This window comes from Heloderma suspectum, chromosome 1 (genome assembly GCF_057233095.1).
Source record: "Heloderma suspectum isolate Gila_16-S chromosome 1, 16-S_ref, whole genome shotgun sequence".
NCBI lineage: Eukaryota > Metazoa > Chordata > Lepidosauria > Squamata > Helodermatidae > Heloderma > Heloderma suspectum.
The window spans coordinates 379,417,472-379,444,416 of NC_139458.1; the positions used below are offsets into that span (position 1 = coordinate 379,417,472).

Consider the following 26,945-nt stretch of genomic DNA (forward strand, 5'->3'; position numbering starts at 1 on the left):
TGAGCCTGGCACAGGTAACCCATTTGAACTTGTCATTTGCTATTAGAGGTTTTTGAGCTTTGATTTAAAGATCAGTATGCTAAGTATTGAGTTTTCCACCTCTACTATTGCACAGAAGCTCTCTTAACAAACATGTGCAGCCTATATGTTTGTTAGAGAGCCACAGATCTTGCTCAGCATACTCTCTTAAGGGATTTCAGCATCACTACCATCATGACTAGCCAGAGGCTGGTGTGACCTACTGTCAGGACTAATAGGCTTAAAGAATAGGGGGCGACACTGGCTCAGCTGCAGCCTAGGTAGGCACAGGAGGGAGGAAAGGACTGCCCAATATCTCCAGGAGACGAGAGGTCTATCAGCTGCTTGATACCATGACCTACCCCTATGCAGCCTGCGATGAGGCGTTTAAAATGGTCCTTCCGGCGCTTGTCTGCCACTTTCTGCAATGTTAGGTTGAGCAGCTTGGAATCAAACTGCTCCAGGGACTCTTTCTGAATTTCTGGAACCTGCTCCATCACTGCCTTCAGCTCAGCGTAGCGTGGACGCTTCAAGTAGCAAAAAGAGATGGTCAGCGGGGATCTTTGCCAGAACAGAAATTGCCACCTCCCAAAGGGCAACTAACACCCCTTCTCCCCACCCCCCCAAAGAGCACAGGAGTTGGCTCAGTGGGCTTGGAATGCCTCAAAGATGGCAGCAGACTTAGGAAAGAGCCTCCTTCCCCTGCACCTCCTTACCAAAGCTTCATAGATCTGGAAAGCCAAGTGAACAAGAGCTGCCATACAACCATCATGTTGCCCATGCACCTGTAACCCTTTCAGTACACTTGTGAAAAACCAGGTCACCGCCTCAGGGATCATCAAGTTCCGCATGAGCACCTATGGCAGAGAGATTTAACATGAAGCAATATGATAACCCAAGACATTTCTGTCTCTCATCCCAGAGAAGGCGATGTCTAGCACTGACTCATACTAGAAGTTCCCAAAGGGACTGCTAACTCTTCGCCATATTCACCTTCACCACACACTGCCCTGCTAGTCCCTGTAGTGGAAGTACCTGCTTGAGGAGAGGCCAGCAGAGATGTGTGGTGGTTCTTTGGCAGGACAGGGTATCCTTCCAGGAAAGGGATGTGAATGCTGTAATCAGCAGTGCAGTGCAGACATTCTGGAGGAAGAAAGGGAAGACTCGTTGCAGATTCCCTACAAGATTTGTTCTTGAAAGGGCATTTGTAAGCACAAATATTTGTACAAATGGCAGGCCAAAAATGTTCCAAACCCTCTCAAGTGTTTACCCAATAAAAAGTTCAGAGCTCTGTTTTAGGCCAAGGCTCATTATGAGAAGGATCTTACAGGGATTTGGACCATTCCCCACTGGGCGCTGAAATAGATCTTAATCCAGGGATCGCTAAAAACTCTTGAATGGCACCAATTGTGTTATCTGGAACCAATAATAAAGACATGTTTAAATGAAGGGATGAGGAAGAAACTCTACACTTTCCTTGGCTCTGGAGACAGATATAACTGACATGCTCATATAAACAAGAGAGAAAAGTTTGCCCTCCCCCTTTGTCCACAGAAGTCGTATCGGAGCACAAGAGCTCCCCATGCTCAAAAAGCAGCCAACGAAGAGGAGGTTTATTTATTCATTTTTAATTCATTTAGTGGCATAGCGTCCAACACTGCTTTTGCATGGGCGGGCAGCCCTGCTGGCAGTGTGGGCACAGCCCCTGCTACTGGCAGTGGCGATGTAGTGCTTCCAAGGGGGCTTCCGAAATGAGCAGAAATGCTTGTTTCTGGACAGGGCGCAACCTGTGGTAGGGTCTGTGCGCATGCACGCCGCCAGCAAAGACACGGGCCAGCATGCCTGGGCCGCCTGTGCAAGGGCAGCATTGGATTCTACTCAAAAATGTCTAGGCAAACATTCCTTGCAAAACAATGCAAGTTTAGAGAAACTATGAAGAGCCCACTAGGTTCTTATGACGTTTTAACGTCTTATTTGTTTAGGAAGCAGGTATGTGTTAAGAGCTCTCTGCATGTAATCCCTGAGCCTTTTGTCAACTTCCTACATTTCTGCCTTCTATGAGGGGCGGAGGAGAGGAGAGTGAGTGCTGGTATGGGAAATGAATGCTTTATATTACAGTTAAGTCATGGAGACTTCCAGAATTGGTCACCTTCTGCATTCCTTTGCAGACTTAGTTGACTTTTTAAAGGGTAAATGATACATCGGCAGCAAATTTTCTCCAAGGGGAGGGCACCCTTAGGAAGGAGTTATAGTCAGAACTAGAGTTGCATTATTTTAAAAATATATACCAAACTTCCCAATTCTAGTTCTTTAGGGGTCAATACTAACGGAGGTTCCCTTTTAAAATGTACATACATATGAGGAAAGAGTTGAAGCTCAGTTTCCTTACCTCTTGCTTCATCAAACACTTGCCCAATTCAGTGAGCTCAGAGTTGGATGGTGGTGTCACCTCTGTGGACATCATTTCCTCATCTACCAAGTAAAATGGCAATGTGAACACATTCTTCATGGCAAAATGGCTAGTCAATCAAACTGACCACTACAATTAGACCAGAGAGCAACTAGAATGCATATTCCAAGAACAAGGCACTGACTCATACTAGCTGACGTTCCTGGCCACACAGAAAAGTGTACTTCCTCATCATACAGCTCTGTGAAATCAGTTCCCATTTATTCCGAAGCCAAACTGCAGGAAGGTGTTAACAGGAGGCAGCAAATTTACAGAGGAACCAAAAAACGCAGTGTGTGTGTGTTCTGGAAAGATAAATCCAAGATGGGACTGCAATGAAGAAACCACTTCCACGGAGCCATGGAAGTTGGTTTGGATTCCATTGTGGACAAATCATTGTGTGGACTGGAATATTTTACCACTGACTCCTAAAGTATGGTTCAGACTACGATCTTCTAAATCACTGAAGCAGAAGACTGTGAAATCCCAAAGATGTGGACAGAGTGCAATACTATCTTTGAAATGCCAGGTCTAAGGAGAGCCAAGATCTATTTACATGCATAGGGGTAATTAATTCCTTCCGAGGGCCTCAAACACAGAACAGAAAGAACAATCCATAGTTACCCACCATCTCCATCTGCGGCAACAGCACTATTCTGCTCAGCACCTTTCTTTGAGACACAGCAAACAGCTGCAAATACATCAGAGGAGGGAAGATGTGAGAAAACTTTGCAAGGCATCACACATTTCCCCCAGGGCTATACTAGTTAATGCTTGAAGTATATTTTATGTAGTACAGAATCTAAACCAGTTTGGAAAGAAGGCGTGAGGCCCACCTTTGTGCAAAAACCATGTTTCAGGTGGAACATTATTCCCTCCAAGACTACTTTGGAACTGTCATGACAGGAAGCTTCACAAGACAGAAACTTACATCTAAAGCACTGAGAGGATCTCTAGAGCAATACCATTGCTTGTTTATGTGGCTTGAACACAACAATGAAGTGGTAAAGGCCAAGCATCAGGGTATAATACCAGATTCTGACAAGGTTGGCAGTTATTCAGGCCTATGGTTTCCAAAGGTTCTTACTCAAATTTCAGGGAACCCTTCCCACATCTGTTTGTTTGTTGAGGAAGACCTGTGCATCTGCTCCAGAACTTCTGCATATTGCAAAGGATATTGGGCTACATTCTAGGACATGCTCTCCGACCTCAAAGGGTGTCAGTAGGACGGTTTAGCCTTGCTGTCACCCTGAGTGAACTGAGAATGTGCCATCAAACAAGCCCAACACTCTTCTATTGCCATGCATTTTGGATAGCTTGTCTGCAATTTACTTAGGAAATCATAAGCTTCCAAGGACTACAGGTTAAAAATCATTAATATAGGTCCCATTTAGGCCTAAATTTGTCCTAACAACTTGGCCACTGATAAAGGAATGCCTTGACCAATAGAATAGGAACATTTTTGGGACATGAAGAACAAGATTAAGAACACCGCAGTGCAGTCAAGTCCTCATAAACCACAGTGATCCCAGTATAAACATACCAGGGTTTTCAGGTAACCAATTAGTTTCACTCACCAATTAGATCCATGACTTCTCGGGTGAGCAGCCTAACCAGCTGCTCCTCCAACATCTCTTGGGATTCTGGGTTGTCATCTGCTGTATCCTCATCACTGTTGAATGGTAAGGTGATCGATTTTAGGACAGCAACATAGATCCCAGAAGCACAACTGATGCTGAGCGTAATCACATCACCAAGATTGCTGGTAGTAGTTCATCAGACCTGGTGGTGATGCTCAGCCTGTTCTAAGTAGGGGTGCACTCTCCTAAAGGATCAGGTGTGTTGCTTAGGGGTGTTTTTAGATTCAGCCTTTATTTTAAATGCCCTGATGGCATCTCTGGCAGAAAGCTTTTTCACCAACTTAAACTGGTACGCCAACTGCAATCCTTCCTGAACAGAAAGAGTCTGGTCACCGTTACTGAAATTCTTACAACATCCAGGTTAGATTATTTCAATGTGTTCTATGTGGGGCTACCTTTGAAGCTCAGAAACTTCAATTGGTCCAAAATGCAACTGCTAGGCTGTTGACGGGGATAAGTCAGATGGGACAAATCAATCCAGTTTTGCTTCTGGTTTTTTTGCAGCATAATTTGGTGCTGGACTTAACCTTTAAAGCCCTGAACAGCTTGCGACGCAGGCATCTAAAGGACTACCTGCTCCCAAATGAACCTGCCAGACAGGTGAGATGGTCTGTGGAGGCCCTTCTCTGGATGCCCCTGCCACCTTCAGAGGTTAGGCAGGAAATAACTGCAAGAAGGGCCTTTCTTGTTCTGGCAGCCTGTTTCTGGAATGCTCTCCCCAAGGAAGCTCACCTAGCGCCTTTGACTTTTCGGTGCCAGATGAAAACCTTTCCATTTGCCCAAATCTTTTATTTTGATGTTACTGCTGTGCCACCCCCTTCAGGAGAGTGTACTCCAGGTACTTCAGGCAAGAAGTGCAAAGGCAAACAGGGAAATGAAGTTTCAAGTAGCAGCCGTCTCCATATTGTTTAAGCCATCACACTTACCAAAGCAAACTCCGCTGGTTGATAACCTGCCATTTCTGGGACAGCCTCTGACCGAAAGAAAACAACAGCAGCAGCATGACATGAAGGAAATCAATGAGATACACTCAGGACTGTGCATATTCTGCATCAAGGCAACCCAAATTCTGTGTCAATAAAAACGGAATTCTAAATTATGCAAATTCCAAATTTGCACAGTCCATTCTGCTTCTACTATTCATGAAGATGAGCAGAGAACCATGCAGAGCACTGTAACCTGTAGGACATTCTGCTCGGCTGCACTTCTCACCCTGCACTCTCGTCTGAGATTTCACCAGGCATGGGATGCAGTTTGAAGCCTCCTAATCCTTCTATTTGGGCTAAAATCTAAGCCAAAGCCACTGTGCAGCAGTGGCCAGAGGATTGTTGGATGTTGGAAACCTGGTTAAAATCTGCCCCTAGCTGTGTAGCTCACCGTGTAGCTATGTAAGCTGCTATCTCTCAGTTTAACCTACTTCATATGGTGTTATGATGCTAAAATACAACTCTAAGATCCTTAAAGAAGGGGTAGGATATAAAAGTAACCAATGCATTTCTGACCCTAAAGATGATAAGGTGTGGAAGCCCTTAGCAGAGTGGTTAAGCCTAAAATCGTGCACTTTGTGTTAGAAGTATGAAAGTTAGCACATTGATCCTTATTAAACAGTTTTTGGACATGGAGCCCAGTAAGGAATGCAGGGGGCAGAGACAAACAAATGTGTTATGCTGTCTTTTAGTCTACACATCAGGGCAAAAATTCTTACCGTATGTGAGTAATAATGCTGAATGTGTTTTTAGCAAGGGTTTTGGGTTTTTTTTTAGTACCCTAAGAGATGGAAAATAGGTAGAAGACCTGAAGCAATCACATGGTTTGTGTGTAATCGTAATTTGTATAAATCTTACCCAGGATTGGCCATGTCATGGAACAAAGTCTGGCAATCGGCAGCCCCAGCAGGTGGAATATAAGACCCAGAGTGCTTTGTGTGGTCACTCAGGCCTCCAGTGCAGCGCCCTCTCCAAGTTGCCACAGCTTCTAGCACAACCCTTTGCTTGGGTATCAGACACTCTCAAGTCTACTACCACCATGCCAATAGCAGTCAAAACAGGTATAGATGAATAAGGAATTGAGGGTGTGCACCCCAAACTAAGCCTTGTGTCATCCCAAATCATAAACCCAAACCTCAAGGAGAGTGGCCTCTGTGAGATGCCACAGCCTCACTTCTGGCCCAATACTTTGCTGTAGCACAAGACATTATTAACCATGGCACCCCCATGCCAATAATGCCCAATAACAAGGTTCCAATGATCAGTGGAGGAAAAGAAGCCACCATGGCTTCACTGTGCCCATGCGTGAAAAAAGCATTCCATGCTTTCCCCTGAGCATGGAATCAGGGCATATACAGTAGGTGTCCTGGAGAGCCCTGCTGGCCCCTGTGGCAAATGCCACAACAGGAAAGCAGCTGGCGCTGCTCTCCATAGCAGCAGCCACCGCCTGCCCTATGCCTCACTCTGAGGACCTCTCAGAGCGAAGCACAGGCTGAGTAGCCACTCCCAAGAGCCACACTGATCTCCAGAACAGCGGCCACTGCCCACCCTATGCCTAATCCTGAGGACCTCTCGGAGCAAGGCATCAGCCCACCAGGCCAGCACTACAGAATGCCTGCCCAACGGCCCAGCGTCCCAATGCATCACTCTGAAGGCCCCTGGCTCTCCAGGGAGCACTACCAGCTGCTTTCCTGCTGCAGCAAATGTCCTTCCTCAGAGCGAGTCAATGTGGGTGAGGTAGCTTTGGAAACAGCTTCTGAGGACCCCTTAGAGTGAGGCACTGAGGGGGAGGGAGTGGGGGCGCGACCTCTGCCACAGGCAGCAAGATGTTTCATGCCGGCTGTGGGATATGCACCCCACAGTAAGGCTAGCTGCATCCCAAATCACACACCCAGACCTCCAGAGGAATGGCCTTCACAAGACACCAAAGCATCCAGCTCAACTCTTCATTTGAACACAGGACACTTTCAAGCATGGTGATCTCATACCAGTGTGGGAGCACAGAAAAGAGTCATGTCTTAAATGTCTCCACACCAATAATACCCAATGTACTCAAAATGGGCAAGGAATTGCAGTGTCTACACTCCAAACTGAGCTTTGGGCCAACCCAAATTATATGCCCAAATCTCAGGGAGAGTGGCCTCTATGCAATCACCACAGCATTGCTTCTGGTCCAATCCTTTGTTGGGGTAAAAACACTGTCAAGCTTGGCACCCTCATGTCAATAATAGCAAATGTATTCCCAAAATGAATGAAGAACAGAAGATGTGCACTCCCCATGAAGCTTTTGGCCACCTCAAACCAACCTCCAGGGAAGAGTACTCGAGAAGCTGGCATACCATTGTATCCAGCCCAACACTGTTTGGGTGGAAGACACTGTCAAGCATGGCACCTCCCATGCCAACAATACCCAATGACTGTAGAAATTAATATGGAACTGAAGGTCTGCACCCCACAATAAAGTTTGGGACAGCCTAAATCATACACCCAAACCTCCAATGGAAAATTCTCTATGAGTTGGCACTTGTAGAGAAGATGTATTTGCCACAATGCTTCATTTGGAAGCAAGACCCATGCCAATAACATCCAAAATATGTATGAATGCATAAGGAACTGGGGTGTGAACCTAAACAGAGCTTTGGGCCTCTCCAAATCATATATTCAAACCTTCAGGAGTGGCCTCTAATAGATGCTACATCTTGCCCAATGCTTTGTTGGGGTTCAAGACACTTTCAAGCATGGTGCTCCCATGCAAATAACCAATGTACACAGAAATGAATATGTAAGTGGAGGTGTGCACCCCACATAGGGGCCAGCCAAGGATAAGATTATGCTCTTTCCTGACTATACTAAAGAAATTGCTGATAGAAGACGACAATTTACCAAGGCAAGAAACCTGGCAAAACAAATTAATTTGCAATACCCTAATCAAATATCCTGCCACATTTTGCATTTTTTCTGAAGACCAGATGAAAATTTTTTTAAGTTCTGATGCTATAGAATAATTGCTTACTGGCATTAAAATTAAAACTAAGGATCTCTCTTCTTCAGCTCCCTGAATTGGACTTCAGCTTTTTTTTGTTGTTGGTTGCTAGTCAGTATTTTCATGTCTTCTTTTGGTTTTGCACTGGTGTTTTCTAAGATCAAGTCTGGGTGACATGCCAGACCTAACTGCATCACATTTTATTGCTTCTTCCTTTTTTCTTCTTCTCCTCCTCCCTCTTTTTTCCTATTCTTCCCCCCTCCTTCTTCTTTTTGCATATAACCATGTATATGTCTATTTACATATTTTGATTAAACATAGGTTATATGTAACCATCACATTAAACTTAGTTTAATATGTGTATGTATGTATATGTGTATATGTGTCCCCTTCATGGATCACTGCCTTGTTGTGGTGAAGGGGCTTGCGTAACTCAGTGAAGCCATAAGCTATGCCGTGCAGGGCCACCCAAGATGGGCAGGTCATGGCAGAGAGTTCTGACAAAATGTGGTCCACTGGAGAAGGAAATGGCAACCCACTCCAGTATTCCTGCCAAGAAAACTCCATGGAACGTATCACAAGGCTAAAAGATATGACGCCGGAAGATGAGCCCCTCAGGTCGGAAAGTGTCCAATATACTACTGGGGAAGAGCAGAGGGAATTTCCAAGTAGCGCCAGAAAGAGTGAAGAGGCTAGGCCAAAGCCGAAAGGACACTCAGCTGTGGATGTGTCTGGTGGTGAAAAGAAAGTCTGATGCTGTAAAGAACAATATTGTTTAGGAACCTGGAATGTCAGATCAATGAATCAAGGTAAGCTAGAGGTGGTCAAACATGAGATGGCAAGATCGAACATCGACATCTTGGGAATCAGCGAACTAAAATGGACAGGCATGGGCAACTTTAATTCAGGTGACCATCATATCTACTACTGTGGGCAAGAATCCCTTAGAAGAAATGGAGTAGCACTCCTAGTCAACAAAAGGGTGGGAAAAGCAGTACTGGGGTACAATCTTAAAAACGATAGAATGATCTCAGTACAAATCCAAGGCAAACCATTCAACATCACAGTAATTCAACTCTATGCCCCAACCACTGAGGCCGAAGAAGCTGAGGTTGATCGGTTCTATGAAGACCTACAACACCTTCTAGAACTAACACCAAAAAAAGATGTCCTCTTCATCATAGGGGACTGGAATGCTAAAGTAGGAAGTCAAGAAATCACCGGGATAACAGGCAGGCATGGCCTTGGTGTACAAAATGAAGCAGGACAAAAGCTAATAGAGTTTTGCCAAGAGAACACACTGATCATAGCAAACACTGTTTTCCAGCAGCACAAGAGGCGACTCTACACATGGACATCACCAGATGGTCAATATCGAAATCAGATTGATTATGTCCTTTGCAGCCAAAGATGGAGAAGCTCTAGACAGTCAGTAAAAACAAGACCTGGAGCTGACTGTGGCTCAGATCATGAGCTGCTTCTTGCAAAATTTCGGCTTAAACTGAAGAACGTAGGGAAAACCACTAAACCATTCAGGTATGACCTAAATGATATTCCTTATGAATATACAGTGGAGGTGAGGAATAGATTTCAGGGATTAGACCTGATAGACAGAGTGCCTGAGGAACTATGGACAGAGGTCCGTAACATTGTTCAGGAGGCAGCAACGAAATCCATCCCAAAGAAAAAGAAGTGCAAGAAAGCCAAGTGGCTGTTTGATGAGGCTTTACAAGTAGCTGGGGAAAGAAGGGAAGCGAAAAGCAAGGGAGAAAGGGGAAGATATATCCAACTGAATGCAGAGTTCCAGAGAATAGCAAGGAGACACAAGAAGGCCTTCTTAAATGAACAATGCAAAGAAATCGAGGAAAACAACAGAATGGGAAAGACTAGAGATCTCTTCAAGAAAATCGGAGATCTCAAGGGAACGTTTTGTGCAAAGACGGGCATGATAAAGGACAAAGAAGGCAGGGACCTAACAGAAGCAGATGAGATTAAGAAGAGGTGGCAAGAATACACAGAAGAACTATACAGGAAAGATCTGAATGTCCCTGATAGCCATGATAGTGCGGTGACTGAACTTGAGCCGGACATCCTAGAGAGTGAAGTCAAGTGGGCCTTAGGAAGCATTACTAACAACAAAGCTAGCGGAGATGACAGTATTCCAGCTGAGCTATTTAAAATCCTAAAAGATGATGCTGTTAAAGTGCTGCATTCAATATGCCAACAAATTTGGAACACTCAACAATGGCCGCAGGACTGGAAAAGGTCAGTTTACATTCCAATTCCAAAGAAGGGCAACACCAAAGAGTGTTCAAACTACCGCACAATTGCGCTCATTTCACATGCCAGCAAAGTGATGCCCAAAATCCTACAAGCTAAGCTTCAACAGTATGCGAACCAAGAACTACCGGAAGTACAAGCGGGGTTTCGAAGAGGCAGAGGAACTAGAGATCAAATCGCCAACTTTCGCTGGATCATGGAGAAAGCAAGAGAATTCCAGAAAAACGTCTATTTCTGCTTCATTGACTACGCTAAAGCCTTTGTGTGGATCACAACAAACTGTGGCAAATTCTTAAAGCAATGGGAGTACCAGACCACCTTACCTGTCTCCTGAGAAACCTGTACGAGGGTCAAGAAGCAACAGTAAGAACCAGACATGGAACAACCCATTGGTTCAAAATTGGGAAAGGAGTACGACAAGGCTGCATATTGTCACCCTGCTTATTTAACTTATATGCAGGGTACATCATGAGAAACGCTGGGTTGGATGAATCACAGGTTGGAATTAAGATTTCTGGGAGAATTATCAACAACCTCCGATATGCAGATGATACCACCCTAATGGCAGAAAGCGAAGAGGATCTCAAGAGCCTCTTGTTGAGGGTGAAAGAGGAGAGTGCAAAAGCTGGTTTGAAACTCAACATTAACAAAACTAAGATCATGGCATCTGGCCCCATCACTTCCTGGCATATAGAAGGGGAAGAAATGGAAGCAGTGACAGATTTTACTTTCTTGGGCTCCAAGATCACCACAGACGGTGACTGTAGCCATGAAATTAAAAGACGCTTGCTCCTTGGGAGGAAAGCTATGGCAAACCTAGACAGCATAGTAAGAAGCAGAGACATCACCTTGCCAACAAAGGTCCGTCTAATCAAAGTTATGGTTTTCCCAGTAGTAATGTATGGCTGTGACAGCTGGACTATAAGGAAGGCTGAGCGCCGAAGAACTGATGCTTTCGAACTGTGGTGCTGGAGAAGACTCTTACGAGTGCCCTGGACTGCAAGGAGGTCAAATCAGTCCATCCTAAAGGAAATCAACCCTGAGTGCTCATTGGAAGGACAGATACTGAAGCTGAAGCTCCAATATTTTGGCCACCTAATGCGAAGAGAAAACTCTCTAGAAAAGACCCTGATGCTGGGAAAGACTGAAGGCAAAAGGAGAAGGGGATGGCAGAGGATGAGATGGATAGATAGTATCACCGATGCAATGAATATGAACTTGAGCACACTCCGGGAGAGAGCGGAGGACAGGAAGGCCTGGCGTGCTATGGTCCATGGGGTCACCAAGAGTCAGACACGACTGAACAACAATATATATGTGTGTATATCTCCAGATAAAATATTACTTAAAATACCAATTTTTAAAAAATTCTTTATCATTATTATTATTTCTTGCTGGTTAAATGTACTTGTTTGTAAATTTGCTCTGTGTATGTATTCAATCTACGGGAGGGGCCTAGCTGAGTACTACAGTTGCACGTCAGTCCAAATAGAAGGCAAACATTTTTATTTTTTGTTTTTGTTAAAAGTTTTTTGTTTTAGTTTGTTAGGGGGGTTGGCACTTTTTTGGTATTAGATAAAAGATGTGGACACAAATTGTATTATTTTATTTTTATTTTGGGTTTTTTATTTTCAATTATTGTTTATATTTTTGAATAATTTTAATTTTTTCTCAGTTTCTATGCAATAAGAACTATTCTGATGATGTCTGAAATGGTTAGTCCTAAATGTAAACTAAGGATGTATTTGTTATACCACTTATGTTATACAAATTTAGTTATTTGTTGTAAATCTGGAAATATGTGTTTGGGTTGAGAGACAAATAATTTGCTTTTGCTTTTTCAATGCTTAACGTGACTTCATGGAACATCAAGGGGCTGCAAAATGTAAACAAACAGACCAGAGTTCTTTCCAAGTTAAAAGAGCATAATGTTGACATGGCTTTTTTACAAGAAACCCATTTGATGGCTGCAGATGGACAGATGTTGCGAAAGGACCGGGTTGGTGAGGCTTATGTCACAGATACTTCAACACGTTGCAAAGGGGGTGCGATTTTAATTCATAAGTGATTTTCTATTTCAGTCCAACAGGTGATTCTTGATACTGAGGGACATTTTTTGATCCTGGTAGGGAAGTATATGGGTAAATTAATTGTTATGATCAATGTATATGGGCCAAATATTTATTCTCCGGCTACGTTTCACGATTGTTTTGCTAAACTGATTGATATCGCTTATGATTGATTGTGGGTGGGGCCTTTAAAGAGGTCTCAAAGCCTTTGTTAGATAGGAGTACACCTTCTCCTAAGACCCAATCTGCTGTGAGACTGGCACTCCAGGCTTACATGATGGAATATGGTTTAATTGATGCTTGGAGAATTTTACATCCTGCCAACAGAGAGTATACTTTTATTTCACCAGTTCACCATAATTGCTTTAGATTAGGCTATTTTTTTATCTCTACATCTTCAGCATGTCAAATTAAAGATTGCAAGATTGACACATTGGTAGTGTCAGATCATGCCCCAATATGTTTGAAACTGCAATTTTCTGACACTCCTAGGGCCCCCAGTCTTTGGCACTTTAATTTTTCTCTTCTCAATGATGAGAAGTTTAAAACTCAGATGTTAGCTGAACTAACAGAGTATTTTAATACTAATGAGGGTACGGCGGGTTCATGTGCTACTGAGTGGGAGGCCAGTAAAATGTTTATAAGGGGCCAAATTATTTCTTATGTTTCTTATCAAAAGAAACTTAAAACAACTCAAGAAGACATTTTTAAATAAGAAGCTGAAATCTCTTATAACCCAGTTTGCCACTTCCCCCACTGCACAGCTTTATCAAGAGCTGCAGAACACTAAGCATGAGCTGAATAATATTCTTTCACAGCAGGTGGAATTTGCTCTGAATTGTCTACGACAGAAATACTGGGAAAATGGTGAATGTCCAAGTAAGATCCTCATCATCTTAAACAGCATCAAAATGTCATTTCAGCTATTAAAGATGAGAGTGGCAAAGTATATACTTCTCCTATAAACATAAACTCACAATTTTTAAAGTTTTATTCTGATCTTTCCAGTACCAGTAGCAAGATATGAGAGAAAGATATGGATGCTTTTTTTCCCTCAGATCAATCTTACATATTTAGATTCTTCACAACAGCTCCTTTTACCTCCTCTGCATTTAGAGGAAATTAGGAATGCAATTATAAAAATGAACACTGGGAAATCACCCGGTTCGGATGGATTCCCAGTTGAGTGGTATAAACATTCTCAAGTTTTTTAGCTCCAAAGTTGTACTGCCTCTATAACCATATTTTTGAGGTGGGCTCACTTTCTTCATCGTTAAATGACGTTTATATTACCATGATTCCTAAGCCTGGCAAGGATCATACCTATTGTGCTAATTATCGACCTAGATCATTAATTAATGTAGATATCAAATATTAACAGCAATCCTGGCTGATAGTGGACTAGGTGGGATTTATTAAAAATAGACGGGGGCTGATAATCTTAGATTAGTTGTTAACCTAGGGCGCAATCCTATGGCCGCTAGTCAGCAGCTAGATGGCCATAGGATAGGTCAGTTCCCAGAGAACCAACTCCTACCCTCTCCTATGCCGCCTTGTAGGCAGTGCGGATGGGCCCTACGCTCCATGCTCATAAGAGCAGCGTGGAGCGGTGAAAACAGGGTGTTCCCAGGGTGGGGCTGTCAGAAATGGCAGTACGACACAGCCTATGTGTGATCCGGCCGCCACTTCCCGTGCTCCAAGGTCCCATGGCTAGACAGCCGAAAGTGGGGCAGGGGGAGTGTTCATATGGATACATTTTGTATTGGAAAGCTCTTTAATATTTACGGATGTAAATGTTCTCTTAAATTATTTATCTGCTTCTTGGAATGTAATGCATGGTCAGTGTACATGGATTCTTCGGGCACTTTTGGTTGCAAAAAGACTGATATTATGATACTGGAAGGATAAAAGCTCACCACCTATAATGCAATGGATTGAAGACTTAACAACGCTAGCAACATTTGAAAGAGTGGTATATACAGTAGGCGTAACTTGCAAATGGAGTTAAATTTGGATATCTGATCTGCTTTTGCTGAAGTTTATGTGTTATATATTATTTCTCTCTTTTTTTCTCCCTAGAATACTGTAATTTTTGAAACCGAGGATTTTAGAATACGTTGTTATATTTTTAACTTTTGGGGTTTTATTTATTTTTTTTGGTTAAAACACTCAATAAAAATTGATTAAAAAAAGCTTTGGGCCACCTCAACCCGTACACCCAAACCTCCATGGGAATGTCTTCTACAAGTGGCATACCATCGCATCTGGTCCAACTCTTCATTTGAGCACAGGACACTGTCAAGCATGTGGCCCGGGCCCACGCCCACTTGGTGTGATATGACCTCGTCCTTTGCTGGGAAAGGCAAAAAGTTAGCTTGGGATACATGGAAGAGATTTCCAGAAATCACAGCTACATTCCTGATACTGGCAGAAGCCCCAACACACATCCCTGACAATATAATGGTGCTACTTGAAAGGTTTCTACTACTTCTGTATAGTAGAACCAATGGGTTATGCAAGCAACATGTTTTCAAGAAGGTCCCCATTCCCGGAAAATACTCCAGGAATATTTTATGGCTTTCAAACAACACACAATGTGTACATTCTATCAGGGAGAACATTTAGGGGGAAAGGTATTTCAAAGACCCAGAGATACCAAGTCCTACAGACTAGTGTTGGGAGAGAAAAGGTAGATCTCAGTGACAACCAAAGAGGACAACTCTCGACCAAGCACTCTGAAAAGTGCTATGAATTGGTACACTGTAGTAAGAAGGCATGCAGAGGCCTACACAGGAGGTACAGTACACCCTTGATTGCACTGCCCTTCACTATTGTGAAGGAAATTATTTTCGGGAATAATTTAATTGGAATAACAGCAGTGAAATCATATACTTTACAGAGTGAACTTATGCTATAAATAGAACAAATTTATAGGTTTCCATCAAAGGTTATCCATAAAATAGGTACGTGACCATGAGCATATTTAAGTCCCCACAAAATAATAAATCAGTATGTCCTATACAGTAACACATAAGCAAGAAGTGTGCAATTTCAGGTTGGGGTTTTCAATATTTGGTCTTAATATTAGGTCAGTGATTAATGTAAAGTGATTTTTCAGACTTTGAATTTTGAATTATTTAACAACACTTTCTAGTGATCTATATTTAAAGAAATGTTATAGGGTTGTGAACATGCACACTCCTCATTTTCTGATGTTTGTCTATGTATAATCAATTAAAATTTGGCTTCTAATTGTATTAGAATTAATTAATTCTAATTCTACTGGGATTTTGCAATCACCAATAGGAACATTGTCTCAATGTAGCAAATATTTGTTTATAAGCAACACATACAAATTAAAACTAATTTATTTAAAACAGGAGTAGATGCGAAGAACGGATTCATATCAGGAAATGCGTAGGCATTATCACTGTATGTCCATAAAAAAGTGTGATACTTTTAACCCACAGTGCACAATTTGGTCAAAACTCCTGGCTTCACTGCTCTGTTACCTAGCCAATCTACTACCTAGCCTGCAAATGATACAAGTTGCAGACACACAATACTGGGTTTTTTACCATATGTAAGTAGGTGAAGAGTGGCCCAAGTATAGGGCAGAGGAGAGGTTCATAGTGTTCAGGTGGGCAGGAGAGGACCAAGGGCTTCACGAACACACCTGTACGAAGCTAGTTAAAGAAGTTAAGCAGCACACATAAGCCTCAACATTCTTCCATGACTGGCCAGAATGTGGCACATGGTCCTCCTTTACTGATAAACAGACCACCAGAAATCTCACGGCATCTGTACAGACAAAGAACCTCTTCAGCTTTCTCAAGTAGCTCTAAAAGTTCCATAAATCCAAGCTTTGTTTCCCTACCCCCCACCCCACCCCAAGACCGTTAATAAAATTACACACACAGAAGGACAGAAATGTGGGCCAGAAATCTGCACCATGCATGCGCAATGTGTGGGCCACTAAATTGAATTCAGAATGCTACTCATATATGGTAGCCCACTAGGGCAATTCGATAAGCCTCTTTTATTGCTGGCAAAAAAAAGGAAGCTATTGAACTCATGGGAGGTCAGAATACATGGCTGGTGGGCTGCATTAGGCATGATGGGCCACAAGTTCTTCAGGCCTGACCTGTGGAGTAAAAATGTGGGCTTCCTAACCTTTCAGATGGATGTGAAGAGGAACAAGTAGGGCCACTGCTGTGACCATCTCTTGGGAACCACACTGTAGAATCTCTACAAAGTAGAATCTCCAGCTTGAGGCACAGAGGTGTCAGCCAGATTCCTATATTCTGAGCCATTCCTGCCTACACTATTTTGAAACCCTAGCAGATGTGTCCCATCCTTCTATACTCTTCCCCCTTTTACTCTGAAGATGCTCTTCCAGTTATTTTTCTGAGTAGTGCCCAATCTACACAGCCAGTTGCAGAATGAAGGCAAACAGGAACTACGTTCAGCAGGATACAGATTCTCTGCTCCTCTCACTGGTGCTATTTAAAAACAAGGCTTCCTGTGTCATGGGCATGGCGAGGAAGCCAACACAATTCTGGAAGAACCTACCAATAAACAATGGACAAAGGATACGAAGCATAGGACGGAGTCTGTAGTCAGGGATATTGTCAAGATTGATAAAAGCGGAGTTGAGTAGCTCAGTTGCTAGACCCTCAACAGTGTAGAAATCCTGCTGCATTGATGAGCCAGCACTCCCCAGAACATGGAAACTGCAATTGAAAAGGCACAGTCCAGACTGAGCAACTTAGACAATAAACATGAATGCTGGAAGACACTCTGCTCCGAAGGGAAACTTGTGTTCACTTTTTCATTTATACAAAGTAGAACTGTTATGCTGAATCAGACTTAAGGCCAGTGCTCTGTCTCCAGCATTGGCCAGCCAGATGCCCCTGGAAAGTTTACAGTCAGCACATGACGCCAACTGCCATCCCCCCCTTTCTGTCCCAGCACCTGAGAACCAGTTGCATACTGCCTCTGTACATGGAGATGCCATTTATTATCACAGCTAATCATTAACCAGTATTCTGTTGAATCCTTTCTAGAGCCATTTAAGCTATTGGCCATTACTATAACTTGTGATAATCAATTCTGCAAATAAAAAGATCATCAGAAGAGGCCTGCTGGATCATACCAAAGGCCTATCAAATCCAGCACCCTGTTTCCTACAGTGGCCAACCAGATGCCTATGGGAAGCCTACAGTGAAGCAGGACATGCGGGCAACAGCTATTCCCGCTGTTGTTCTCCAGCAACTAGTATTCAGAGGCACATGGTCTCTGATCCTAGTAGTCGTTCATGGTCTTATCCTTCCCTTTTAAGGCCATTCAAGTTAGTGGCTGTCACCACATCTTGTGAAAGCAAATTTCATAGTTCAGCTATGCGCTGTGTGAAGAAATACTTCCTTTTGCCTGTTCTAAATCTCCCAGGAAAGTATGTGTTTCCCACTTTGAATCCTCAGTTGTAAACAGGGATTTGTTATCTCACAGTTGAAAAGCATCTGATCCTAGCATCACTGCACAATTCTAGATATAAATTAATGAAACACTGATGGCAGCAACCTGATTAGAACGTGAACAGCTTCAGAAGGCTAGACCAGGGAAGGACCTACAATGGCTTCTTGCAGCAGTTAATCCTAGTGAAGCAGGATTTCATGAGACAAGAAATCCCATGAAGGAGACTACTGTAGTAAAGAGGTATGAAAACTCACTGCATGCATTTCTCTCTGCTTCTGGTTTTTGTTTATCTCAGAAGATTGTTTTAAAGGCATCTCTAAGCTGTTAGGGTAGCCATAGAGCAATGTAGTAATATGGGAAATCATTGAAGTTCTTACCAGTTGTCATACAGGGTACAGAAAAAGCCCTGCATCCTTTCCAACACTGTTTTATAAACAGGAGAATCATAAAGTTCCAGCAGAGGCTGGGGGAGGCCTAACAAGAGAGAAATAGTATCAGTGAAGAGATTCATCTCCATAGAAAATGCAACCTGCTAACAGAAGAACCTTTCATTAGTGGTAACCACACAATGACACTGTTTGGGGAGTGTTTATGGACCATCAAAAGCACATATGCAGTTGTGGAGATTCAGGCTAGCTCAATCTGGAGTAGGGGGTAGGCAATCTGGTGTCTTTCAGATGATTGGACTACAACTCCCATCAGCCACAGGCAGAATGGCCAGTGGTCAGGGATTATGGGAGCTGTCGTCTAAAACATCTGGAGGGCACCAGGTTATGTACCTCAACCTTAAAAGCTGAAAGCCAGCGTAGAAAAAAACTGATGTTTTAGAGAGCAATTCTAGTCATATTGCCTCAGGCTGAACTAGAAGAAAGTACACATGTTTAAAAAACTTTCAAAAACGACTTGGATATTCTAATTTATACACTTCTACCTGCCTTGGGAACTGGTATAACTTAAGATGTATTGAAATCTTCATATTCTGGTGTGCAAAAAGCATGTAGAAACAAATGGTTTAGAAGTTCTTTTGCAAAGCAGAAGTCTCTCCCAGACATGAGAAGCATACAGTCTATATAGGTATGTAAGTCTAGCCACATTATAAGCTGTATGTAATAAGAGGTCCTGAGGCAGAATTAGAACCCAGATCCACATGACACTTATGCAGATGATCTAGAAAATCAACCATCTTCTCAGAATGTGAAAGGTTTAGAGTAATGTCCTGAAAAGCCATTTTGTGATGTACCCCTAGAAGGATGAAACTGGATAGGATCAGGTCCAAGTATTTGGCAACTTCAGCTTCATCAGGCAACCTGATGTGCAGCTGAGGCAGGAAATGGCAAATAAGCCTCTCTGCAAGGACAAGGAAGAACCAACTTTAAACCAGGCAAATCAAAGGCTATGGGCTGAGGAAATATGCTAAGAGGCACTGCTTGAGAGTTGAATATGGCCTTGTCTCTCCTGCAAGCAGTTTATACAGCACTGGTATGGAGGACTTGGATGATCCTCCCTACAAAGCTATTTTGCCAGCAGACAAAACTGGGCAGGAGCACCAACTGAAAAGCTGTATTGAACTGAGTATATATAAGGAGCTTGGTTTCAGTCTCTGAAAAACTTAGAGATCATGACTTCCACCAAGTTGCTTGGGGTGGAGTTCATTCAAAGGCAACAGGGATGCAAACATCACCATCAACTACTCTGGTCTTCCAGTGCCCTAATTGCAGGCAGAAACCCTAAAGAGGAAGACTGGGCAATGCTGCTCCTGAAAGGCCAACCATGTAAGCATGACTGATTTGTTCAGCTCTGACATGACCGATATAAGTCCATTAAGGAAGCAATCTTACGGCCACGAGACAGCGGCTAGGCGGCCATAGGATACGCTGTTTTCTGGTAACCAACCTCGAAGTCCATGCTCTGAGGTTGGTTCCCGGAAAACCGACCTCCCCCCACTTCTGCGCTGCAGCCCTGTCCTCCATACTCGCAAGAGGAGCATGGAGGGGCCGGAAAAGGGCGTGGCTGGGGGTGTTCCAGGACGGGGAGATTGGATGTGCCGTACAGGCAGCTACAATGTGTCGTACAGCAGCCTCCTTCCCCGCTCTGTGATCCTGTGGCTAGACAGCCGCAATCGGCTGTCTAGCAGAAAAAGCAGGGCAGGAGATGCACGGAGGGAACGATCCCCTCCGTGCTTCTCCTGCCCTGCTTTGGATAGGTGGTCGCCTCCGAGTTCGGAGGCAGTCGCCTATCTAGATAGGATTATACCCCAAGGCTCTTCCTGTGAGTTACCATGTCAGCTGCACTCAACATTGCCATCAAGATCTTAGCAGTGCGAACAGATCTCTCTCCCTGCTGCCAGAAAATTGTTTTTTGTGTCACAAGGTAACTAAAGAATAGAATAGTTGAAGGGAGGTGACATTATGTAGTTCAGGAATTCTCTAACCTTTCTTACATGAACTTTAAGTCAAGGAAGATGCCTGTGTGCATCTTGCGGAGTACAACTAAGACAACAGATGGCATAATATTCATTCTTGTTCTCAGCTGGGGTGGGTGGGGGAGAGTACGGGAAAGCACATCAAAAGGAAAGGGGAAGAGCAAAGGCACATACTTCCCAACTAAATTTACAGATGCTCATAGAAAGGAACTATGGGAGAGCAAAAAATTGCACAACAGGTTGCTACAGCCCCAACACAAAGTTGAGGCAGGAGCACAAATCTCTGGCAACTACTAGCATCTTCCTAGAGGCCTACCTCAGACTCTCACCAATCTAAAAACATGCATTTGTCTGTTTTAAACAGAGCCTCTAACTGCAGTTAATGAAACAGGTTCTGTATTCTGAAAAGAAACAGCTGTAAAGATTAAAGCACAGGCTAGTGAACAGAAAGAGCTACTTACCTAGGATGGCATTCTTCTCCACTTCCAGCATATCTAAGGCCTTAGCAAAGGTTTCCCCCAGTTTAGCCACCATCTCTGGCATATACAGGTTGTTGTGGGTCCTGCAAGAGAGCACGGTGTTTCACAGTCACAAGTTGTCCCCAATCGCCACCTGGCAGTGGGAATCCACCTTCAGCTTGTGAACAGCTCCTGTGTCTGGCGATGAGGAAGGCGAGACCAAGCACTTGTGCATGGGATCCCCCTTCCTTCCCAAGAAAAACACTCCTCTCTTGGGGATATGGAGAAGCCTCCCCTTTGTGGAGAGGGTACCAGCTGCTCTACACAACAGTTACCCTCAGTTCACCTCGTCTTAGCCTTCTGAAATGCTGACTGCAATGACTCAAGACACACACTGCCCGCCTAAGGATGGGTCACAGGTCCCTAGAATGGCAGGTGGCGCTGGATGAATGCAGCAGCTTATTCATATGCTCACATGCTCTAAGCAGCTGTGTGGCAGAGAGATGCCCCCCGGAAGGGAGAACAGCTCTGCATCAACCACACCATGCTGCCAGGGACGGACCTCCATTCAGCCAAGGGTGACTTCTCTCTTGCCATCCAGGCTAAACAGGGTCCCTCACCAGCTAGATGTACCATCTGAGTGGGGGGGAAGGGTCTCTGTCTCACCTACCTCTCTCCTTTGAGACCTCAGACCTCCACTCAGGGCTTCGACAACAGCACACAGCACAAATTCTGCAGCCAAACGGCCCAACAGCCTCCGCCAAAACTGCCACTGTACCTGCTGCTAGAGGTGATCAAGGGCAACTCAGTATCTCCCCCTAAAGCAGCATTTCCCCAAAGTATGAGGGTGCAGGGGTACAAAGGACTAGGACGCTGGGTGGCAGGGGCAGGCCTCTCAATTGCTCTCCAGAGTCTCAGCTTTCATTTTTAAGAAGTCTCTAAAAGAAGTCTCTATACTTGTGAAGAAAACCTTCAAGAACGTGACCAAAGTGCAACCAATGAAGCGATGTCTGACTGAGCTTTGCAGAGAGCCTGGAACAATAGTTCTGAGGTGTGAACTGCCCATTCATTTCAAAGGGTGCTAACAGAGGCTGCAAGAAAGGAGAAGCATCACATTATGAAGACAGTGTAACTACTTGTTTTGGCTAAGTCTTTTAAGCACCACGTTAGGGGTTTTATGGTTTAATCATTTATGTTACCCTGAAGAGGATTCGAACTCTGAAGAGTATAGGAAAATGCTGCCCTAGACATCTTGTAGATCCCAATATGCCAACCAGAATCCTTTCCACCATGACAGATGACAGCATTTGCCAAGACGTTGTTCCTAGTTTTAGAACAGCTTCTCCTTGCAGTTTTCTAACCCGTGTTGTTTCTGCCTGGGATCCTTATTGCTGTAGCTAAGATGGCTTTTGGACCAGGCTCACTTGACCTAAGGTAGGTCAGGGTTTCCCAAACTCAAGTAACTTGACCAACATTCGAACGGGCAGCATGGGATGTATGTATGGTTGCATGTAGAGTAAGCATAAAATGGGTGTGAACACCAAAGCCTGATCTTTGTACAGTACCATCTGACTTGCTCAAAGCTGTAAAGATGAGACTGTCAGTAATAACACAGGGGAACCACAAAGATCCTAGCTGGGTAGGCCAAGGATAGCCAAGGACAGCAGTGGTCCGTTTCACCTCTGGGATGTGCCTACTGAAGAGTTTGGAGGTCTCTGGAGTGCAACACTTTATGGCTGAATATTCCCATAATGTGACTTCGGGTCAGTCTTTTGAAACATAACCTGGCATCAAAATTGCACTAAGAGACAGCAAGCTTATTCATCATCCATGAGGATGCTGTTGCAAATGTCAAGATCTAAATCTTTTAGCCCCACTGTCGAAATGCCAAACGGAATGTGAAAACTGAGATAGGCATGAACAGATAGAAAAAAAATTGCCAGTCACTACATTTGGCACAAAAAAAGGTCTCAAGCATGGCGAGTGCACTTCAGCACCCTGTAGATTTCTCTTGGTCTTAAACAATATTCAAGCAGGAGAGATTTTTTGACTTCTAGAAAACAGCATGAGTCTGTTTACCAGTAGAGCTGAAGTGGTTTATTTCTGTGCATCTCATGAAGTAGGGCCATTACCACTCCATCGCAGCAGCATCTTATTATCCTATCCGTGCTTCATGGCCCTTTTACTTGCTACTACTCATGGGAACACCCATTAGATTTGTAGCAAAGCCATTTAATGTGTGGCAAAGACTTTAATGCATTATTGAACTGATGTGATTTAAAGTCCCCAGAATGATCTAAGATGGCAATAATTACGATGACACTGTCAAGATCAGTCTGGATGCAGAGAATGTTTACTAAGGCCACATGTGCAACACAATTTGTAAATGTAATTAAAAAAGTGATTTCACAGACACAAATGGAAACACAATCACCTGGAAGTCATGAACTTATCCCCTCCGCAGCAACTTGTCCCAGTTGTCTTCAGCAGTTTCTCCAAGCTGCTGCCCATTTACAACATCCTTTAAAATGCTCTCCACTATCCCTTACCCATTTCCTCCCAGACTGCTCTATTCCATTTTGTTTCTGCATATTCACAGTATTAGGATGGTAGATGTAGGGAGGGGAAGTAGGATAAGGAAGGGAGATGGCCTCTGCAGGCTGCTTAGTGAATAGTCCTTGCATGGCAACCACAAAACAATCTGTATCTGCATACAGGGTAATTGGCTGTACTGTAGCATGTAAAGATCCCGCAGGCCCAGGAGGAGATAGTGGGCAAGCATAGTCTCATGAGCTCTGTATAAAAGGAACCACTATTCTGGTTTCGAAACTAAGGAAATAAAAACTGTAACAAAACAAGAAAAGCTGAGAAATGGTTAGAGAAACTGAGGTACTAAAGGGTAAGGGTAAGTAACTTGTATACAGCAGACAACAGAGTAAACCTAGATACATTCAACAAGGTGCAAATAAGCAGCCAAGTGCATAGTTAGACCAAGGGCAACGTTCACTGTACAGCATTGGACTTCCTACATAGAAAAGCTTTCATAAGTTTGAACTACTTAAATGATGACTGTATGCAATAAACAGGCATCTTCCAAAGAGCGTAGCAAAGAAAGCTTTACACTCACAACTTACCTTTGTGCAGACAGTTAGCTGTATCCACAGCTTCATCTATCACATACAGAACAAGGTATCATGCAAGAAACCCAAAGAAAAACAAGTGCAACCATTTACTTGACATTCTCAGCATCTTTAGAGCTGTGATAATTCATGGTAGCAAAGCACTGTGGCCAAATGCTACCTATTCACATCCTCCCAGGAACAAGCAGTCACAATCCAAATTCTTTGGAACTATAATAGACCGGTACTGTGCATTTAAAGGGCATACATGACTCAGGTGGGTAGCACTTAGTAGCTTCATTACAAGATATATGTTCAGACCTGGCCTGTACGTGAAAACAGATGAGTTGATGGAGTAGGGATGTACCACTTCAGACTGCAAGGGGGTGGGGATGCTATTTTTGAATGTTTTCCCACAGAAAAAATTACTCACATGTAACAGCAGGAAGGTTCTAGCCCAGCCCATTCCCTATTGTGCTACTTTTGTACTTGCAGGGAGTGTCTTACATGAATATTCAAAATATGTGATCTACCACCTGCAGCCTGAAGTGGTAGCTCATTTTATCATCTCTGGACTCTGTTTCCTCAAACTGCTGCATGTGTAGACAAAGGGTTGTATCCACTGTTGTCAACCTGTTTACCCTTCCCCCTGAGGCTCCTCAGATGCCCCCCTAATTTGCTCCCAAGGAGCAGATTTGGGGCATGTATAGGGCGTGTGTGGGGGTCCATAAGGAGGAGGAGAGGACAGGAAAGTCCCATTGTGTGAGTAACACTCTTTAATATTTATTAATGTACATGTTCTTTTAAATTATTTACCTGCTTCCTGGAAGTTAGCACATGGTCAGTATAAATGGTTTTTTCATGGCGTTTGACCGTCAGAAGACTAATACTACAACACTGGAAGGATAAATGCTCACCTCCTATAATGCCATGGATTGAAGACCTAACAACACTAGCAATATTTGAAAGGGTGGTATAAAAGAGCCACTCATGAATGGATCTATATATGGATATCTGATCTGCTTTTACTGAAGTTTATGTATAATTTTCTTTTTCTCTTTTTTAGAATGCTGTAATAATTGAAACCGAGACTTTTAAGCATGTTGTTACATTTCAGTGATTCCCCCCCGCAATTTTTTGCTGCTGTTATTTCTGTTCTTGTTTTGTTTATTTTGTTTTTGTTGAAACTTAGAATAAAAAAATTAAAAATTGTGCGACTAGACTTCTACTTGGGTAGGGGTTGGATCTAACTCAAAGCCACAAACTCTTACAAGCTAGGACAAAAAAAGAAAAAAATGCTACCTTCTGCAGGATGAGGCTGTCATAAGTACAGGAATTTGCAGCTATTACTTTTAAATGTATTTGCTGCCTTCCTACAGAAGGCACCCAAGACAGTGCTCCAAATAAGGTGCTTAAACAGTGCTTAAACATTCAAATGAAACAATTAACTTCAGAATACAGAGCTAGCACTCCAGCAGTCAAAACATCCTTGGGAAAAGACTAATAATATTCAAATGGCAATACAGACAGACTAGAGAGCCACAACCATTGCATTAGAATAGCAACATATACAGACGAGGACCTGATCAATATCAAATTTACCTCCCTTGCCCCCTTTTGTTTTTTAAGAATAAGGCAAACAGAGTTCACCTGGGAGTTGCTAACATACAAAAGTGGAAGCTCTTGGCCTTTTATCACAGTGATATCCCAAACACTACCCAGACATGGACAATTAACTGCCAGCACTGGCTATCATAGCTTCCATGAAATAAAGAATGTGCATTGAGTGGTGCGCGCCAACGTCACAATTAGTTGAACTTGTGTCTTGTGAAAAAAAAAATGCTTGGCAAAGAACTCATGAAAGATCTGTAGCCTTTACAAGTCTAAGGTAAATCTCTATTTGTTTAAACAATTTATATGCTACCCTTCAATATAAAGTATTTCCATGGCAGCTGACTAAGATAAATAAGATAAAAATACAAATTATCAGCACCCCTACTGGAGGCACCTTTAAATTGGTTAACTATGAGCTTGCACTTAACCTTTAGAAAATAATAATAATGCCACTTCACTTTTGTATACAACTACAACAGTTTGCTGCCCCTCAATTCAGCGCCCGCTTCCCTGACTTCCTCTACAACATATTGAATATCTCCCCACTTGGTTGTTTTGGCTTTCTGCTGCCTATTCGCACTTCCACCATTTCCATCTGCCAACCCTTCAAATGGCAGCCTGTGTTCTTGCATTGCGGCCTACAGCCAGGAAGATGAAACCCTCAGCCCCTTTGGCTTTTCACTTTTCCCTGCTAAGGGAGTTTCAATTATGCTTCTATTCAACACACACAACAAGAAATATTAACACAGTACAACAGAAGGACTCCACCCTTTAACTAGAGCAGTGTTGACCATGGCATAATTACCTGGGAAAAGCATTTAGTTGCTCTGGTTACCAAGTGACCAACTGCTTGACCTCCAGTCTACCCACACCACTTCATTGGACAGCTCAACCTAAGTAACATCAGGGGAGCTGTCTCATAGTCTGTGACCAGCTATTTATTTGTAAATTCACTTATCTGTAAAAGTCCCCGTTCAGTCTACAAAAGGGCTTCCAAGGCAGCTTGCATCAGCCTTCCCCAACCTTCTGCCCTCCATATATTTTAGACTACAACCCCCATCAGTCCCAGACAGCATGGCCAGTGGTTGGGGATAATAGGAATTGTAGTCTAAAACATCTGGAGGGCACCAGATTGGGGAAGGCTAGCTTACATTAAAAAAATGCAAAATTTATGTGAACAATTAAAAAAGAAAAACACACTGCCATTAAAACATTCAAACAGCAGAAAGATTAAAAGGGCAAAACTAAGTCCTGTTGCATTCAAGGACTTGCTCTTAGGCGCATAGCATTGCAGTATCAAGCTAAATCAAACAAAGTTTTTGTCATTTGCTTAAAAGCCACAAACAAGTGAATTTCAATGGTTTAGTTTTGTCTGCATACATCCCTCATTTAACACTGCTCTTTCACATCTTGTGGTTGCCACCAGGAGTCA

At 43.2% G+C, this 26,945-nt stretch overlaps 1 protein-coding gene across 5 annotated transcripts in view; it reads right to left on the reverse strand.

The window, feature by feature from the left end:
* Window positions 1-26,945, reverse strand: part of XPO5 (exportin 5) — a 63,303-nt gene that overhangs the window by 1,844 nt on the left and 34,514 nt on the right. For 2 of the 5 annotated variants that reach the window (XM_084828432.1, XM_084828433.1), the window contains 11 exons: window positions 20,784-20,884; window positions 18,278-18,374; window positions 17,022-17,158; window positions 16,004-16,101; window positions 5,034-5,080; window positions 4,045-4,139; window positions 3,096-3,158; window positions 2,408-2,490; window positions 1,054-1,161; window positions 735-875; window positions 381-545 (listed from right to left, as the gene is read on the reverse strand). In XM_084828432.1, the coding sequence (XP_084684558.1) occupies window positions 381-545; window positions 735-875; window positions 1,054-1,161; window positions 2,408-2,490; window positions 3,096-3,158; window positions 4,045-4,139; window positions 5,034-5,080; window positions 16,004-16,101; window positions 17,022-17,158; window positions 18,278-18,374; window positions 20,784-20,884 (1,135 nt within the window). Of the gene's footprint in view, window positions 1-380; window positions 546-734; window positions 876-1,053; window positions 1,162-2,407; window positions 2,491-3,095; window positions 3,159-4,044; window positions 4,140-4,936; window positions 5,081-14,474; window positions 14,779-16,003; window positions 16,102-17,021; window positions 17,159-18,277; window positions 18,375-20,783; window positions 20,885-26,945 lie in introns of those variants that run through there. The other 3 variants (XR_014786849.1, XM_084828435.1, XM_084828434.1) reach the window with 3 other exon arrangements.